The following is a 20,372-nucleotide window of genomic DNA, read 5'->3' as shown; positions in this document are numbered from 1 at the left end:
ATCGCCCAGGAAACAGACGAACAGCGCGCCGAACGACTGGCTAAACGCGGCAACATAGCTAGACAATCAGACTAACCTGGATTTGCAATCAAGATTAACCAAGGCTGACCATGCTATGCCTTAGCTTTCGCTACGTATATCCTGGCATAGGCGAGCTAAGCCACTGCCAATTTTTTTGTTCTATTACGGTAGCTCTTCTACGCCTTTCACACATACAATAGCAAACCGCGGCTAGACACCTAACGCCCCCGGAACACAATGAGGTGAGACGGCCACCAGCAGCTGCTGCTGTCACGAAGAGCGCACCATGGTACATGGACCCATAAAAATGCAATACAGAACTCCAGCGTTGATTTTCATCGCTCAAATGCGATGCGTAGTAATCTATTATAGTGCTCTTGATGTGCATAAACCGCTTTGTGATTCTTTAGAGCGTGTTTTGAACATTTACGGTATATTTCTATATGTATCGGGGCTAAAACAGCCTCTCTATTGTAAGATACACTGGCTGTTCCCGCAGTCAGTGCGAAACCGCGGCATGAGCCCATCACTAAGTTCGATTCGTATTACATACCGACTTACACCATGCATGGCCCTCGCGCAAACATCGCCTTCGTTGGCTCCACCAATAAAAAAATATAGATTATGAGGCGCTGAGTTTATAGAAGTAACATCAGAAAATCCGAACCTTGGTCACGAGCCGAACCTTGTTTTTTTCGCATGTCAAGGTCTCGCAAAGGAAAGACATACGTTTCATGCGCACTTAAACGGTCGAAAGCGAGAAGATAAAGTCAGCAAGTTAAAGTGGAACGCAAGTTAAGCCTACAGCTGCCATGTTATCGAAGGAGATTTCTTCAATAAGATACATGCCAATTCTATACATTGGTAAGGTTTAGCGAAATGCATTTCACAAGGTTGTGCCACTTCGTTTTGCAGCTGCTCGTCATCGGACTGTTTATGTTGACCAGAAGGACGAAGGGCCTGATCTGCAATGTGTTGCTGTGTCTGCTTATCTGCGAGGTGGGTGACATATTTCCCTCAATATTGCTGGTGCCTTCTTGGAATATCTCTTTTAAAAGTTCTTTCGTCACTTCTCCAACGTGCTTCCGCAATATAAACATAATAACGTGGAATTTAAATGGGTTTTCGGTATTAATGTGTTTGGCCGTTTGACATAGAAATTTACTTCAATTTGTCTATGACAACTTTTTTGCCTGGAGGACCCCCAACATTTTGTTGGAAATAAACTGAACTGAACTGAAACTGAACTGAACTAGAGCACGGAGAGGACAACGAGAATTGTGTTCCGTGCAGTATGCGTGGACCTAGCTGACAATAGCAGCACAAATGAGCGTGTTGATACTGGTTTACTTTTTGAAAAGACACGTAGAATGGGGCAGAACGTCAAAGTGTTGTACTCTTTTCTTTCTTCCTTTTTTCCCCTTGTCCCTCGCTCTACGTGCCTTTTAGAGATGAATCTAAAGAATCCAGATATACCGGCATTCGCCCCGCTCTTAAGGATAACTTAAGATCAAATCTGGTGTCGCGTCGTTCAGCTCAAAATTATTTCAAAGGGACAGATAGAAAATTGGAAAAAGAGAGAGAGAGAGAGAATGGAGGAAGAAAGGGCATGGATGTTAACCAGACTGAGTCCAGTTTGCTACCCTAAACGCGGAGTGGGGGATGAGGGAATGAAATAAAGAGAAAGAGAATACATGAGTCTATATCGCACTTTCACATTCACTAAGCTAGGTGGAGCATGTCTAAAGTCGGGCACTGAAGTCTGGTGACCTCAGGTACTGAAGAAGCGCTCGAATGGCTTTCTGGGCTTATGGACTGTGAGGCCAGGCTCCCAAGACATGTATTGGATTGCGGCCCTTTTCCTGGGGCACTGAATAATGGGGGTGACGCTTAGAGGCGGAAGTTGACTCAGATAAGGGCGATTAAGAGCAGAGCGTGGATCATGTGATGATTCACGTTTACGACCAGACCAATAAACCGATCGCATGATTGTTTGAGGTTAAAAGGGACGCATTACAGTCAATAAATGGGGACGTGTTAAAACAACGTTCAGTTTCTGTCTGCACGTTATTGTTCTTTTGTCTGTATGGTATATGGCTCTGCAAAGGTAGTGCACACTGGAACACCAATTTGAGGAAACAACACGAACACGAACCGCGTTAGTTTTCCTGTAGGTAACACATATGCAGAGTTCGTAGACCATACAGCCAGGACATACCAACTAGCCCCTGTTGGAGCACTTCTAAATGTTCTTTTGTGTTTTTTTTATTGAAATGAAAATAAAAGAAAGAGACGTAGTCACCTTATAATGGTGACGGCTACTCCTTTTCTCATAGCAGAAGCAACAATATAAAACAAATCTACAGGAAAATGAAAAAAAGAAAAAAAAAACCACTTCATACGGTGAGAAAGCCACAGCACAGTCCTATACGCCTATGAACATAACAGTGTAAAAGTCAAATGCAAGTTGAACCACAATGAGTTCGTAAACAAAGTCACAAACACACACAAACGGCCGTGATGTAGACTTCCATGAGCATATAAACAGATGATGAATTCCAGTGTTAAAATAATTCACGCACAAAAAATGTATAACACGTAATATACAAGCACTAATAATTACAAATAATAGAAGAATGTTTTAGTGACATCGTGTGATTATTCAATGCAATAGCTAGTATTTGTTGAGGATGCCTGTGTCTTCATAAAAATTTTCAATTGCGTTCAATGCATTTCGCTGTTCTACTTTCGATGGTCATGAGCCCAGCAATTTTGCGAGTGAGAAAGGCCGGTGAGGATCGATGGAGTGTAGCTCTTGTTCTAGCTGCTGTCTTTGTATCTCGTATATGGGGCATGCGAGGAGTAGATGGCGAAAATCCTCATCGTCGTGGCCACAGGAGCAAGCCGGGGAAGGAGCCCGTCTGATGCGATGTAGGAAATGTTTGGTGTATGCTGTCCCAAGGCGTAGTCGCTGAATTAGTGTCTCGGTACTTTTAGAAAGTTGTGCATCCAGTTGGTATTCGAGTTGAGGGTCTACTTCGTGAATTATTGATTCCTTAGTGTTTTCATTAAACCATGTTGACATACAGAAGTCTTTCTTTAGTACTCTCAATATCCGTTTTGTGTCCATTGGTGATAAAGGGATGAGTTCAATTTCTGCATCTTTATGGGCTGATTTCGCCAATGAGTCCGCTAGTTCGTTGCCTGCTATACCAGAACGGCCCGGGACCCACTGTAATAGCACTTCATGTTTTCTTTCATTAGCCTGAGTTAAACTGTTCAGTATTGCGTATTTTATTCGTGCGTGTGGTTGGCTGTCATCGATATATTCAAGACATGCTAAAGCCAATAAGGAGTCCGTGCAAATTACCCACTTTGTTGGTGTCTCATATCTTTTGATAAAATGAGTGGCTTGGAGAATTGCCACTAATTCCGCTATTGTTCGTGACGACGTGTGTCCTAGTCAACAAGCGTACTCTACCTCTAAGGATGGTATAACATAAGCTGCACTTGCACTTTCTTTGACTACAGAACCGTCCGTGTAGACCTGAATAGATTCCTGGCACTTGTCAAATAGGTGATGTAACGCTAATTGTTTTGCTGCTAATGTGGAAACGTCGCTTTTATTTTTAAGTCCTTCGATTGACGTTTCTATTTTCGGCGCTTGCAGAAGCCATGGTGCGTAGCAGAGGTCGGAGTGCCAAAAAAGTGATCGTGAGAGTCGTAATTTATGCTCTTGAAACAAGGCGTGTATCTGTGCACCCGGACGGTTCTCTATCAGAGAGAGAAGGAGGTGTGCAGAATGCTGAGTAGAAATTCTGAAGAGATGTCGGCATATTTCTAGGCTCCCAATCACCGTGAAATGCGGTTCCCGCGCTTCTGCAATAGTGACGTGACTACACGTAACTTGCGGGACTCCTAGGCACACTCGTAAACTCCGAGCCTGTAATAGCTGCCGCCGATGGAGGGACGTCGCAGATAATTCGTGCAATATAGGGGCGGAGTAAGCAATTCTCTGACGCACAAGTGCTGAGTGGACGTGAAGCAGGGATGCAGTTGTTCCACCCCAATTCGTGTCTGCGATTCTGTGGAGAACATTTATAACACAACTAATTTGGTCCTCCAGGGCGGTCAAATGATGAGTACATCGGAGCTGGTGGTATAAAATCACGCCGAGAAAACGAGGTTTCCGAACCAGCTCGATCACATGGCCATCTGTTGAAAGACCGAAATTTCTAACCTTTTTTATTGTGAAAGGCAGAACCTCTGATTTGGCATATCTTCATGCCCCGTTCTCTTAAATAATCACCTGTTGCATTCAAAGCTTCCTGCAACCGATGCTTGACAACTTCTAGAGACTTGTTCGATGTCCATATGGAAATGTCATCAGCATACATAGATATGTTTATGTCTGCTGGAAGTACTACTGGTAAACCTGCTATCACTGCATTGAAGAGAAGTGGACTTAATACACTTCCTCGCGGAACTCCTTTATTTATGGTATATTCGTCGCTTTGGCCGTCATTTGTATTTCTATATATCTTTCTGTCTTTCAAGAAGTTTGCGACCCATTTGAGGACTCGGCCATGCACTCCGAGAGTTGCGAGTCCAAGCAGAACGTGAAGGTGACTAACCGAGTCAAAGGCCTTCTAATTATCAATAAACACAGCAACAGCAATGTTCCCACAGCTAATCTCGCGGTCAACAAACGTTACCAAGTCAAGGATGCAGTCCATTGTATATCTGCGTTTTCTGAAGCCAGCCATTTGATCTGGTAGACAACTGCTTGATTCTATCCACTATAGCAGTCTAATATCGATCACCTTTTCCATCACCTTTGAAACACAGCTCGTTAAACTAACAGGACGGAAGGAGTCAAGAGACAGTGGCGTTTTGCCAGGTTTTACCAATGAGACTACGTTAGCGATCATCCAACTCATAGGAACATGGGCTTCCTCCCACATCTTGTTGAAAACGTGTAGGAGAGTGGGCGTGCCTGTTGGGCCAAGGTTTTTCAAGGTACAATAAGAGATGTTGTCAGGACCAGTCGCTCTTCTTTGGCATGTCTTCGAGAGAGCGTGCTTTAGTTCTTTTAGAGAGAACAGAATATCCATCTGGGCATGAGGTAAATCGCAAGCATTTTCAATCTGTTGCTGCAACGAAAAGATAGATTGAGCTTGAATTGATACAGGATTTTCGAAATTTACTAGGGTTGCGCAGAACGTGTTTGCAATTTCGCGTTCAGACACGCCACGAGCTGTAGCAAGGCTTTTGAAGGGACTACATTGTGATACCGGATGGGCAAGGGCGTTTGTTAATCTCCGAATTTTCGGCAAGGGAGTGAAGGGGATAAATGACGTACAGGACTTTCTTTCTTATTCTATTCATAGGTTGTCGTCTTTCTCTAGCACTGCTGATTATATTGTGCTACGTAGTGCTTATCCCTGGAGTGGTGCAGCTGAATAATTCATTTTGCTTGATTTTATTGCTGCTTTGTCATCCGCCGCGCACCATCGGAAGATCCTAATAATAATTTGGCGGAATATCCTTTGTACCACTGATGAAGAGCTATAAATGAAGAAATAGAATAGATTAGGGATTTAGCGGAAAATGCGAGAGAAATGCGTTAGCATCCTGTTGCACCTCTTTCAGCTCTTGGATCCATGATTTATTCCGCATTCACCACATTGCAAAGTTTTGTTGATTAGCTCACTCGACCCACGTCCCGCCTCTTCGAGGAGAAAAGTGCAATTGACAGTGGTCCGGAGCAGATCACCGTCAGTAGTACCATATATATATATATATATATATATATATATATATATATATATATATATATATATATATATATATATATATATATATATATATATGTATGTATATAGTATGTTAGTAGTAGTATTAAGATAGTATATATATTAATGCTAACACATTAAAAAGAGTTGGGATAAAATCGTTGCGAACAAGCGCCAAATTCGGAGAGGTCTTGTGGTTTGTTTTCCTCATAAAATTCGATCGTTCAGAGGCGTGTATATCTCGGACTCCCTTGAAAGTTTCCGAAACGAGGTGTTTTTACAGTTGGTCACGTCGACGTTAAAGTATCCGATTAAAGTGATTTTTCCATGGTGTCATGTGACATAGGAATCTGCAGGTTAACGACTGAACGTCGCGTCTAAGTCGAGGCCGGACTGTAGGTAGAAAAATCATGGCAGAATCTCCACTGGAGTTGTCTAAGTATGCGTAAGCATTATGCCACTTGCTCATCTCTACGTAGCCCACTGTCATGATCAACCTTATCAAACTTGATCAGATAGTATAGGCCTCGATCTTATCACCTCTTATCAGTCGATGTCAACCTTATAGGACTACATGCGGCCCTTATCAGTCCTTATGAACCTTATCGAACATGATCCGACCCTTACAAACTCTAATCGGCCCTTATCAAATTGTTCCGACCATTATAAGCCCTTGTCACTCGTTAGCACCTTATCCATTCTTGTCGAACCATTATCAACAATGATGAGACCCATCTAACCCCTCTGACCCCTCATAACTCCCTAGCATCCTTATCAACTCATTGAATGCTTATCTTTTCTTCGCTTCCATGCTTCCTTGTTTGGTAGGCACAGAAATCCTTACGCATTTAAAATGTAGCATTTTCTTACGCAGTGAAAGCGTCACTCATCATGCCCTATGCGACAAACAGACATACGATTTCTTCTGGGTTGTCGATATAGAAATGCTTACGCACTTAATGAAATGACCTGAGATTGTTACGGTTGCAGAAGTGCCTGCAAATGATTTACTTCGGGTGCGGTTTCGGATATGGTGAGTTGCTGCTGCCAGATCCAAGGTCTCGAAGGCCACGACACCTTCAGCGCGGTTAGCAGCAGTTTTCTTGCACTAGTACAGCGCGGCACGACGAGCGCATCAGTCCACATTACGGACGTACAGAGCCTTCCCATTTTTTTACAACTAATAAAGAAGGAACGCAGAGGAAGGGACACAGCTGAACGTGAAAAACATATTTTTGTGCGCATGACGGTAAGGCCCACACTGAACGCAGCTAGGAGGACCGAGGCGTCGACTCGCTTTGCGGCATCGATTAAGCGCTGAATTGCGGTAGCGTAAGCATGTAGAGTCAGTGAAACTCGAGCCTTCACGAATAGTGGTGAAGCTTCTTATAGCTGTTGCCATTGGCACGGTGCTTTTCAATGTCGTCGTAAACGTTTTCAGGTAGAGGCCCTGCCTACACGTCACTCGGCTGAGTTCCCTTAAACAAATATCTGCTTGTGCGATCGATGGTCTTACTACTGCACGATTTGGTTAAGGGTCACTGAACCCTGCGATTTGTGTATTGTTATGACTGCCATAGACCACAGGCTATTGGTCACGCACAAGAGTACAATGCGAAAGCCACGCTGCGAAGATAGTCGGAGGCAGTTCCCATGCGATGCTGGGTGCTGCTAATTTTCCCGTAACGAGCTCGCTTCGTGAGAGAAGCGAGACGAAAGGAAGAAAGAGTTGTCACTCCAGGGGAGGCCGATACAACGCGGTGTATCGATACAAGACAGCCGCCACGAACTGCTGCCTGCCCTCTACTAAGTAGCAGCAAAGACAAGTTGGGAGTGGAATATCTCCTCTCCCATTCCGATGGCCAGACTCTCTCTCCGCCTTAGCGCATGCTGGAACTTGGGGGCGGGGAAAAGGGGGGGGGGGGTGCCGCCGGTCCTATATTCTGTCTGTAACAGTGTTGTATGTGCTCTTTCGTTGTTTGTCGTCCTGGTTGGTGGTGACTTGTGTGTGATTGGCTACCAGCAGGAGAGAGTGTTGGAGCAGAGGTGTTAAATGACGGTGCGGAGAGAAAACAAGGTGCTCTTGGCCATGGATACGAGGCTCAGCCAGACGCTTGTCGCTAAACACTTTCTTTTCTGCTTTTCCCATTCAACGATGTAAATAAGTTTTGTTGAAGTGATAGTAAACCTGTTATCGCTTTCCCAAGTTCCAAGCTTCTCATTTCTTCTTCCCAAAGTCTCCGCCACGCTACCATGTGGAGCTGGGTTCGAGACGTAACCTAGCGCCGCAGCAGTATCGCAACGTCACACCTTACCGGTGATAGGTACGTCTTGAGGCAAAAAAAAAGAGCATTGGTGCAGACGGGGAAACTTATTGTGTTATTGTTCTACACCTTTGAAAAAGTTTGCACCCTTTTGGGCTTATCTTCTCTCACAAGAATAATCGTCATCTGCCTTGCATGCTTGCGTTCTTTTTTCATGAAAAATCTGCATCGAGAATGCTATGTGACGCTCATAACGCGCATGGCGTTCGTGACCTGGAAGTACCGGGCTCTCAGCGTTAAAGAAAACGCAAGCAAGGCACATGTCGATTATTGTTGTGGGACAAGATACGCCCCAAAGGGCGAAAACTTTTTTTGAGTGTAGACAGTAGGAAAAAAAAAAAAACGTCTTGTAGAATCTCTGCCCTATTTCCTTATTTCTTTTGAGCAGTTGTGTTGGCATTTTTTACAGCCGCTAATTAAAGACAAACTTTAAACTTCGCGCACACATCAGTCAGCCTTAACGTTTTGAAGATTTAGTTCTCCCAGGTCACCGGACGAATGTTTCATGCATTTGATATTTAACGCCTCTAAAGAGGGAAAAACCAACACTTTAGCAATCGCCATTTAACTCCTATCTTCGGTGTCTTCGGGCTTCTGCCCGCGAAGACACCCATACGCGTCCAATACCTTTGACGAGGTCGGGCGCTGGGAGGGAACTTCGCCTACTTGCACGCAAGAAGTCGCAAGATTTCTGTAGTTCAAGTACCTTCAATTGCCGATTGCATAAACTAGACCCCATGCTACGGCTACAACTGCCATCTAGCCTTTCCCGCGGGGAAACAACCTTGCTGTGCCGCTTGTGGCTGGGAGTGGCGTTCACGAACACCTACTCCTATCGTATCGGAATGGCCGAGAGCCCGATGTGCGACTTCTGCAGGTGCGAGGAAACTATCGAGCACGTATTGTGTACCCGCCCTCGCTATTACGTACATCACATTTGAACAACTTTAAACAAGTTGGACTCAAGACCGTTCTCCGAGTCACAGATACTTGGACTGTGGCCACACCCGTCACTGGCACGACAAGCGATTCGTGCACTAGTACACTACTTGAAGTGCACCGGCTTAAAAGACCGTTTATAGTGTCCCTGTGCATCCTCCCACACGCACTCAGTGATCTCTCTCCCTCTTTTTCTCTTTCTATTCCCATTCCCCCCCCCCCCCCCCCCAGTGTAGGATAGAAAACCGGGTGCTCGTCTGGTTGACCTCCCTGCCTTTACTCTTCTTGCTCTCTCTCTCTCTCGATATATACCTGCATAGCGTTCCTAGCATTCATGATTTAAACTTTGTGCATTATTTCTTCTGACATGACACGAAAAACATGTCTTCGAAAGGTTCTACTACAATAATAGCTTTCCCATAAAAGAAGTCCCTAGTGCGCGCTAACATAACAGAAAGTTGGAAGTAGCGACGGCTGTTGGCTCTGTACGTTGAGGACTGGATATGGGGCAAAATATATGCCATAAAATCACGATTGCAGGTATGAAGCAGAAATTCCGCCCGGCCTTCTTTCCTAGAACGATTCCTTTGGTCGGTTGGCTACGAAAGCAATATAATTTAACCCGGAGCGAAGTGTAACTCGTTTAATAAAATATTTTTCCTGCATGTGACATAAACATCCCAGTGTCTTACGTTTCGCGAACACTAAAGCATGAAAGATTAAAAAATTAAATTATGGGGTTTTACGTGCCAAGACCACGATACCATTATGAGACACGTCGTAGTGGGGGACTCCAGAATTTGGGACCACCTGGGGTTCTTTAACGTGCGCCTAAATCTAAGCACACAGGTGTTGTCGCATTTCGCCCCCATCTAAATGAGGTCGCCGTGACCGGGATTCGATTCCGCGACCTCGTGCTTAGCAGCCCAACACCATAGCTACTAAGCAACTACGGCGGGTGGCACCAAAGATGACTTGCGCATCTCGTACAACTAATGTCATGGATTAAACCCACGTTCCACTATTACAAAACCCCTAAACATGTCGTGAAGTACCTGATAATCATGGTTAGCGCGGGTGAGCATTAAGAAAAGTGAACTGTGTATATATATATATATATATATATATATATATATATATATATATATATATATATATATATATATATATATGCTATTTTGGACACTATTGTCCCGTTGTAGTGAAGGTGAAGAATGACGAAGCTTTAAAACTGCGATTCAGAAATATAACTTTTTGTTGGGTGAACTTGCACTCAGAAAAACAACTAACACTCAAACACAACGATAGCGACGAGCAGAGTCGTGATGTTTAATCTAATAAACCTTACCATTATATCTATATGCTAGACATAACTTCAAGGTCTCGTACAATGCCAAAATATTGAGGGCGTCAAAATTAGCCATAAGTGTTGCGACAGCTCCATCAGAAAGTGACTTTTTACCTTACCTGACGTACCTCAGATCAATTTCCGTGATTAGAAAATTTCACTAATATAGTGCAGTTGTGATTTTTATATTTTCTTTAATTTTATACCAAGGGAACAAAAAACACATGCGCATGCACTTACATTAGCTCACGCACCGGGACTTAGCAATGGTCGTCTCGATTCGTGGCATCCGTCAATAGAAAAAAAAATAAAAGGCACATTTTCTTTCGAGAAGAGTGACGTACAACTCTTACTTTTGCCGGCACTAACCTCACTTGCTTTAATTGAAGTTACGAAACAAGAAACTCAGCCAGTTTCGCCGCGACTCTCATCTCTGCTATTGTTTAAGGAACAAAAAGGATCAGGCAGTAGCGTGTTGACTGGATATTTGAGAAGAAGCGGTTTTCGACAAAAAGAAAAGGAGGGGTGGGGATCGATAGATGAGTTTTAGTAGAATTAGTTTGCGAAAGAACGTTACGCATGCACAGGTAGTAAGCTTGGAACAGTCTCCCATATTTTATGTGCCTTACAACTGGATACGGCTATAAAGCACTTTTAGCCGAAACGCATTTTATGTTTGTACCTAGTTGGCTAACGTGACCTATTTTCGTGGCAGTAAAATTTGCCCACGGGGCGCTTCAACGAATACATTTGTAAGCAGTAGCCTTTCTATATTCTAGTAATTCTTCGACGACTTCGACTAACTAGCTCCACGGTTAATATCTGACCGAAGATTAGTACCTTAGAGTGAAATAATGGTTTTTGATTTTTATAGCGTAGTCTGGATGGAACGTATGAGGCTCACTTGCTCATAAAGGCGCATATATACCTTAGTCATCTTGTCCGTTTATCGCCACGGATATCTTTTTCGTTTCTAGCAAAACAGGATTCACAGAAATTTTGCTTTAACATATACTGGTATACAGGTTGTGTCAGCGAACACTTTCAAAAATCTTGAAAGGTTGCCTGTGACAGATAGCTCAATTCTAGTTCATGAGGTGGGATACTTGAAGTGGCGGACACTTCTAGCCCAAAAAATTGAAATGAAATATGGTCTAATTAACAAAAAATCACTAATTAACTTTACAACTAATTACATCGAAACCCATTTTGAAATTTGCGAATTTTAGCCGTGGAGTTCGCAAGGCGGATACACTTAGAACGAATTCTCAGGACGACACCAGTTTCGAAATATTAATTCTCAAAATTTGCCTTGCGAACTCCGCGGTTAAAATTTGTACATTTAAATATAGGTCATGATGTAATTAGTTTAAAAAGTTAATTAGTGAATTTTTATTTTTTAGTTTCTTTTGCATTTCAATGCATGTAAGTGCATGTAATATCCGCCTCTTCGAGTAGACCAGCTCATGAACTAGAATTGGGATACCTGCCACAGGCAACCTTTAAAGATTTTTTAAAGTGCTCGCTGAAACACCCTGTATGAGGCAATAGTACATAAATGGGTTAATCATCTTGTTGCCACCGGTTTTAGAGGAAACTGACACTACCTCGTGGAACGTCATGAAAATGGCCTCTGAAGTACGCTTCCAATATCATTAGTTTGCGCTGCTATCCACTAGTTGAAATGAACATCAACTGATCGCAACGCGACACTAAACTATTTTTTATTGAAGAAGGGGTCCGACAGACGGAGTAGCACACTGTGGTATAGAAGTTATACAGAGATAAAGTGCCTCAGAAAGGTTGGATAGCTAGCCTTTGTAGCCTTCATGAAGTACTTTATTCATGTTTATGTAACTTATATACCACAACGTACCTTCCTGTAAGGTCTAGGCTAACAAGAGGGATTGTTACTTTGACAAAATTTGAGGGAGGTTAATTTTTGTCCATGCATTAAGTGCTGTGTATTCGTCGTGATCCGTTAGTGGGCACGACGTTCTACTGCCCGCACACGTGGTCTCGGGTCCGATTCACGCCCACGGAGTTGCACATTTAAGTGTGGGCGAAATGCAACTAATACTCAGGTGTCGAGCGTTGTTTGGACGTTAGAGAACCCCACGGAGTCGGTGGAACGTGATCAAACCGTATAGCCTCCCATTACAACATCTTGTGGTATACCTTGGGAGGCTAAACCTCCTAACATTTATTAGATGTTTGCATAAAATCTGTCATCAAATGACGGGCTTTCGAGATTCATAAGAGACTATTGTTCGGCTATAAAAAAAGCTTCTATTGAAGGTATTGTATAGTTCTGCGTTTCTCCGGTCTGAGGAGGATATTGTTACCAGTATGGCTGTGTTTCCACTGGCACCACACTGGCCCGTGTTGGCTAAAGTTGACGCTCTTATTTTTTTTTCACTTTCCTTTAATAGCGTATATCGGAAAAGCCTTCAAATGCTGCCGTGATAGGCTCGCTTATTCGTCTGTTTGTTTTTTGCACGCAACTCACCGTGGTTGTTTAGTGCCTACGGTGTTGGGCTTCAAAGCACGAGGTTGTGGGATTGAATCCCGGTCACGGCGGCCGCATTTCGATGGGCGAAATGCGAAAACACCCGCGTACTTAGATTTAGGTACACGTTAAAGAACCCCAGGCGGTACAAATTACCGGAGTACTCCCCTAAAGCGTGCCTCATAAGCAGAACGTGGTTTTTGCGCTTAAAACCCCATATTTTTTCATGTTTACTTTTGCCCTGTCAGTCTTAGCTCGCAGTTCTCGTTGTGCAGTTAGCATACCCAGACTCGGTCATATAAAGCGAACAAATCAGATACAATTTCGCCACCCATGACAGGGGAACCCGTTAAGAAGCAGCAGACAACCTACATTAATCACAGTGTCGGCAAAGAACAGGGATGAAAGGCCCGAAGAGCAAGGGAATTAATACAGTTAACGTGCCTGGGCGCCTGTCTCGCTTTCCTTTTTGCTTCCCATTTCATGGAAAAAAATATAAAGAAAGAAACAAGCATGAAACTTGTGGTTCACTGCTCTGACGGATGGTCAGTGAGTGCCGTTCGTTGCCCAGCCTTCGGCATGAATGACATTCGCAGTCAAGGCAAGCGAGCTAAAGCCTCATGCATTTTCGCGCATGCTTGACTCAAAACAGAGATAATTGATTACAAGGAACAGATTGCTTTGCCGATAATGAAATTTTCGGGAGAATGAGAGAGAAGAAAAGTCGGAAACCATGTTGGATATTTGTCATCTGTTAAGAAGCCCCATGTAATTGTCCCCGTCTCCTTTTCTGGTCCTTCGTGTTCTCTGGCACCGCTTGCCGCTATAATGAACCAGCAAGCGCAACAATACATTTTGTTAAAGAAGCTTAATGACTGCGGCGTTCATGTACTTGTGGCGCTGTTGATGACAAGCCGCAATAAAGTTTGCTGTGATGGCAGCTGCACGCCATGTTGAGAACTGTAGTTGTTTTCTTTTGCTTTCGTGCAATAAATAACTTATTTTATTATATATTTAAAGGTGTTTTGAAGAGCGCAAGAAGGCACATACAAAGAAATAGAGAAGACAGACCGTACGAGCGCTGGACTATCAGCTGAAGTTTACTGAAGCAACACGTAATGAAGATTCCAGAAAAGGGGGAAGTGGTTTACTTCTTGAAGACCGCGATTCCTAACGTTGACGTCAAAAGCTACATATTATGTATACATATAAAAACAAGACCATACAAATGCAACGTACATTGAAGTCAAGGAAAGCAGTGGGAAATTAGCTGTCGTTGAAATTGGAATGTAGAAAACAGTGAAGGGGGGAAAAGGATAATGAAAGTGGACGAAAAGATAACTTGCCGCTGTTGAAAGCTGAACCGACAACCTCGGTATTACGCTTGCTTTGCACTACCAATTGTTCTATGGTGACGGCTAGCAATCCACCCATTAACTAGGGTATTCAGGTTTACTAGATATGGCCCTGGGAGTGTTATCTAGCGCCACTCAGAGATATGGTGGGCGGATGTGGAACATCCTTTTTTTTTGCCCACCATGACTCTGAGTGGCACGGGCTATCTTTTCCCCTAATTTCATTTCCCCTTTCTTCATTATTTGCTGCATCCCAATTTCAACGACAGCTAATTTCCCCGATGCTTTCCTTAGCTTCTTGTACGTAGGCTTTATATGGTCACATTTAACAAAAATTGAGCTCCTTCTTTTCCATTCTTCTCTCTCTCTCTCTCTCTCTCTCTCTCTCTCTATATATATATATATATATATATATATATATATATATATATATACATATAATCAATAAAAATCCAACGAAAAATGGCACCGAGGACAGCATGGGGGAAAATATTTGAAGTTCTTAGTTGAAGTAAAGAAATGATAAAGAAATGGAAATCAAAGTAAATAAAAAAAACAGACCGCAGGTGGGACTGGAACCCACGTCTTCGCATTACGAGAATACGAGAACGATGCTCTTATGACGGCAACACTATGGCGGTGGGACAACGTATGCATGACGACTTTTCTGACGACGATAGTGTTGCCGTCATGGTGTTGCCGTTGTGGTCGTTCAATCGTCGTCATTCCAGCTTCTCGATTTGACTCTCGCCACGCCGCAGTCGTCATGCCTTCCACTCCGACCCAGTTTGTGTCACTAGGTATGTGTTCGGGGTCGTGATGCCCTCATTGCCATTCCATCCTTGTCATTTCAGCTTTGTCATCCGACTCTTGTCATGCCCTCCTCATCACGCCAGCGTCGTCGCACAGTCATCGTCACGTCATCCTCGTCACGCTGTCGTTCTATCATTGTCATGCCTTCAGTAATGTTATCGCATCGTTTTCACGCCGTCGTTCCAACGACTTCGATGTGCCTTCGTCATTGTATTCTTACCATACTGTCGTCATTCAGTCACTGTTATGATCTTGTCAGGCAGGCATCATCAGTTGCAGTCACGCCTCCATAGCGTCATCGTGATACCGTCGTTATCGTGCTATCGCTGACTCTCAAGCTACGTCATCCGACTCTGTCGTCGTTAAGCCATCGTTGTCATACAGGTTTCGTGACAGAGTGATCGGCACTCCATTGTCAACATACACTGGCCGTCATTCTATTGACTTCATTCAGTTGTCTTGCCATCGTCGTCACGTCAGTATCATAATCCCGTTGTCATCATTCCGTCGTCATCACAGTATCTTCGTTGAGCCATCGACGTAATGCCTTGTTCGTCGTTCTATCAAAATCATGCTGTCATTCAATCGTCGCCATTGCGTTGCCGTCACGGCATCTTGGTCGTGCGATCAACTTTACTCTCGCTTCTTCATCCGGCTTTCGTCATACAGTCCATCACATCATTGTCGTCATCTAACGGTGCTCATGTCGTCGTCGTCATGCTGCTGTCATTTCGCGATAGTCATAATTTAAGAATCGACATCTCATTATCGTGCTGCTGCCGTCGGTATACGAGTCACTGCGTCAGCGTCATGCAGTCGTCATCATACCTCCGTGCTTATGGGCGACTTCGGCAAGCAAGTACCAAGGTCGCCATGCTGTCCTTGGTGTAATTGTTTGTTGGTTTTTAATGATATGACTAATCAAAATCTCTACGTTACAGTCTACCAGTGTTGTCAAATGCATGCAAGACGAACTTTCGTGCTTTGGAGAGCATACAAGGTCAAGCCCTACGCACGTGTTTAGGGCTGCCTCGGTGCACCTCAACAGCAGCAACAATTGCCATCGCGGGAGACCATATATTCTAGACACATGTGGCTGTCGACTCCCTCAGAGCGGACATTCGCCACCTTTCAAGGATCCCCGACCATCATTTGGCCTCCCTACCAGTCGAGAAACCTCAAGCGACCTTTTCACAAGTGATTAGCGCTCATCAAGAGAGCATACCGACATCTTTTACACCGGCGATGACACCTTCATCTCCCCTGTGGTGCCTACGACAGCGTCAAGTGAATTTTGCTATCCCTGGAATTACAAAAAAGCCCAATCATCCATCGCCGGCTCTGAAGCAACTTACGCTCCTATTACTACACCAGACGTACCATGACCACATTCATATATATACCAATGGTTCAACATTACCTACCAGCTTAACTCCCGCATTAGTCGTTCCAGCTAGGCAGGTTACAGTTAGATTCGAATTGTCACACATGACTACATCTACGTCGGCAGAACTTGCAGCTCTCCATGCCGCTGTGACGTCCATCAATGAAGAGCCAACAGAGAAGTGGGTCGTATTTTCTGATTCTAAGGCAGCTCTTCACAGTATCAAGTCTGCATTACATCACAGAACTTACGAGCAGATGATATCTGACATCAGGGAAGTGCACCACCATGCTCTGGGCAGAGGGTACCACATTATATTTCAGTGGATTGCTGCTCACTGTGTCATCGTCGGCAACAACCTAGCTGACAAGGCTGCTCGGTGTGCCCACGAAGATACCAAGACGCGTCCAACACCTTTGGCGAGGTCGGACGCTGCCAGAGAACTTCGCCTACTTGCTCGCAAGAAGTCACAAGATCTCTGGATTTCAAGTGCCTTCAATTGCAGATTACGTAAACTGGACCCCACGCTACGGCTACAACGGCCATCTAGCCTTTCCCGCGGCGAAACAACCTTGCTGTGCCGCTTGTGGCTGGGAGTGGCGTTCACGAACGCGTACTCCTATCGTTTGGGAATGGCCGAGAGCCCTATGTGCGACTCCTGTGGGTGCGAGGAAACCATCGAACACCTATCGTGTACGTGCCCTCGCTACGACGTCCAACGCCTCTCTCTGCGGGCGACTTTACACCGACTGCACTCGACGCCGTTCACCGAGTCAAAGATACTCGGACTGTGGCCACACCCGTCACTGGCTCGAAAAGCGATTCGTGCACTAGTGCAATACTTAAAGTGCACCGGCTTAAAAGACTGTTTATAGTGTCCCTGTGTATAGTGTCCCTCCCACACGCACTCAGTGCTTACTCTCTCCCCTTTTCCTCTTTCTATTCCCCTTTCCCCCACCCCCAGTGTAGGGCAGCAAACCGGATGCTCTTCTGGTTGACCTCCCTGTCTTTCCTATTCTTGGTTTCTCTCTCATTCTCGCACCCCCCCCTCTGTTTCCTTCCTGCTCGTTCATATATATATATATATATATATATATATATATATATATATATATATATATATATATATAGAGAGAGAGAGAGAGAGAGAGAGAGAGAGAGAGAGAGAGAGAGAGAGAAAGTATCCGATAGTATAAGGTTTGAACCCCCCGTGCCTCACGAGAGAAATAGTTGGTACGCCATTGTACCCAGTGACATCATATATATAGGTGTCAGACAGGTTCATTGAAGAGTGGCACATACTCACAGGCACAACCCGACGATCCAAGTAAGACCGAGGGGTAGGTTCTGAACCCGGTGCTCTACCCATTTGACCCAGTGACCCAAGTTGGCAGGAAAGAGTTTACGCGTGCACATGCGTAGATCCACAGATATATAGAGACTTGCCTCAAACTCGGTGACGTTCCAAAAAAGTGCAAACAGCATTAATACAAATCGTTTACGTTACTATTAGGTGATTTAAAATTATGTCGGCAAAACTGCACATCCGGGATCAGTGGTTCCAGAACACAGTGAAGAGATAGTCTGGTAAGAGTGTCAGTAGACAATCACCGCACACGCATATGGTGATTATTGAGCATGTGCAAGTTCTTTGAAGGAGTTGCGAGGTCTTGGCAAGGCGAAGGTGGACATAGCGTTTTTTCACAGTTCCCACGGGTTCAAAATTAAAAAAGAAATGCCTGTGGCAGATAGCGCAAATCTAACCACTGATCTAAATTACTCGATGAGGCTGCCAATACTTCTACGAGAAATCAAAATGTCAAGTAAATAATTAGCATAATTACCCTAACCTTCATTTATTTTTTATGGTACATGCTTAAATCAATGAATTATAGCCGGTCAATTCGCAAGGCGTATCCACTTGGAACAAATTTTCTGCACTGCACCTGTTTCGAGGTATTAATTTTCAAGGTGTTCGACGAAATGCATTGGTGTTCCAGTTGCGTTCGTGCTCCAGTACATAAATGAGTCTGTTAAACGAAGTAACTGGAACGCCATTGGATTTCGTCGTACACTTTGAAAATCAATATCTTCAAACTGGCACAAACCTGAGAATTCGTTCCAAGTGGATACGCCTTGCGAACTAACCGGCTTTAATTCGCAGATTGAACTATGTGTAGTAATTTAATTATTTAGAAGGACATTAGCGTAATTATGCTATTTATTTAATAAAATCTTTTGATTTATCGTAGAACTAATGGCCGCTTCATCGAGTAATATAGATCGTGGGTTAGAATTGTGCTACCTGCCACAGGCAACTCTTAAAAATTGTGTGACCTTCCAAAAGTAACACCCGGCATGTGCACATTTACTTAGGCCGTCAAGTTGCGCAAAGATTTCTCTTGAATATTGCAAAATTTAAGAACATTCAGCTATCAAGTTTGCAACTGCATAATATAGCAATAAAGACGGCACCACAATACCGTAAACTGCACCTAATAACACATCAAAATCCAACAAGGTGGTTGTGTTATATACGTGAAGCAGTCTTTGGGGCGTCTCTTTTCTTCGCGAGAAGATTTCATAAATGCTGGTGCCCGTTGATGTGGCTTAGCGGCTATGGCATTGGGTTGCTTAAGCCCGAGCTTGCGGGCTTATATCTGGGCTGCCACGGCCACATATTGATGGGGACGAAATAGACGATATGCCCGTGTACAGTTCATTGGGCGTATTTGTTGCATTGGAACCATTCATTGGAGGCACGTTAAAGAACCCCAGGTGGTCATATTAATCCGGAGTTCTCACTACGGTGCGCCCCATAAACAGATCGTGGCATTGGCGCACCATAATTTAAATAATAAATAATGAATTAAAAGCTAGTATTTGTCATGATGTAATGGAGTAGCTTGCGCGGTGTTCTTGTTGCCAATATTGTCACCTTAACTTCGTAGCGGGTCCCTTCTCAGCCAGCTGGTGTGTGGCCTCCTGGATCTCAAACACCAGTCGTTCATATAGTCTGCAAGGCTTACGGCGAATATTGCAGTGACTCCTTCGAGTCTCAGAATAGAAAAACTTAGGAGCTTTGCAATCGGTCGTGAAACGCTTTCCTAAACGAAAGGCTGATGAGACAGAAAGATAGAGAAGCAAGGAAAAGCAAGCACGTTAAGCAGACGCACCTACCCTGCACAGGAGTACGGGGGTCATCATCATCATGATCATCATCTTTATCAGCCCATTTTTATATCTACTGCAGGATCAAGGCCTCTCCCATCAGTCTCCAATTACCCCGGTATTGCGGTAGCTGATTACAAGTTGTGCCGGCAAATTTCCTTACATCGACAGACCACCTAATTTCCTGTCGTCCTCGACTGCGCTCCTCTTTCCTTGGCGCCCATTCAGTAAATCTAACACCCCGCTGGTTATGTGCCCTACGCATTACATGGCCTGCCAAATTCAATTTTCTCTCCTAATGTGCACCTCCATCTTCCGGTCTATTAACGTTACACCCAAACGCTTTCGTTCCATCGCTCCTTGCGTTGTTCTTAACTTGTTCTCAATATACTCTGTTAACGTCCAAGTTTGTGACCCATATGTTAGCACCAGTCGAATACAATGATTGTGCACGTTTCTGTTCGGGTAGCGGTAAGCTGTTGATCATGATTTGATTGTGCCTGCTGTATGTACTCCTACCAATTTTTATTCTTCCCTAAATTTTCTGCTCATGATCAGTGTCCTCTGTAAGAAATTGACTTCGAGAGGCTGACTATCAATCAATAATTCTTGTTGGTTTATCAGGATATTGAACCGCACTTTTGTATTCTGCATATTGTTCTTCAACGCTACTCTTGCACTTTCTCGGCTAAGGTCCTCAATCGTTCGTTGAA

At 44.1% G+C, this 20,372-nt stretch overlaps 1 protein-coding gene across 1 annotated transcript in view; it reads left to right on the top strand.

The window, feature by feature from the left end:
* Positions 1-20,372, top strand: part of LOC126541003 (lysosomal cholesterol signaling protein-like) — a 196,919-nt gene that overhangs the window by 136,562 nt on the left and 39,985 nt on the right. Inside the window, exon 9 of the mRNA XM_050187814.3 lies at positions 937-1,020. Within this exon, the coding sequence (XP_050043771.2) occupies positions 937-1,020 (84 nt within the window). The remainder of the gene's footprint in view (positions 1-936; positions 1,021-20,372) is intronic.

This window comes from Dermacentor andersoni, chromosome 2 (genome assembly GCF_023375885.2).
Source record: "Dermacentor andersoni chromosome 2, qqDerAnde1_hic_scaffold, whole genome shotgun sequence".
Taxonomy (NCBI): domain Eukaryota; kingdom Metazoa; phylum Arthropoda; class Arachnida; order Ixodida; family Ixodidae; genus Dermacentor; species Dermacentor andersoni.
This window is presented reverse-complemented; position numbering and strand designations above follow the sequence as displayed.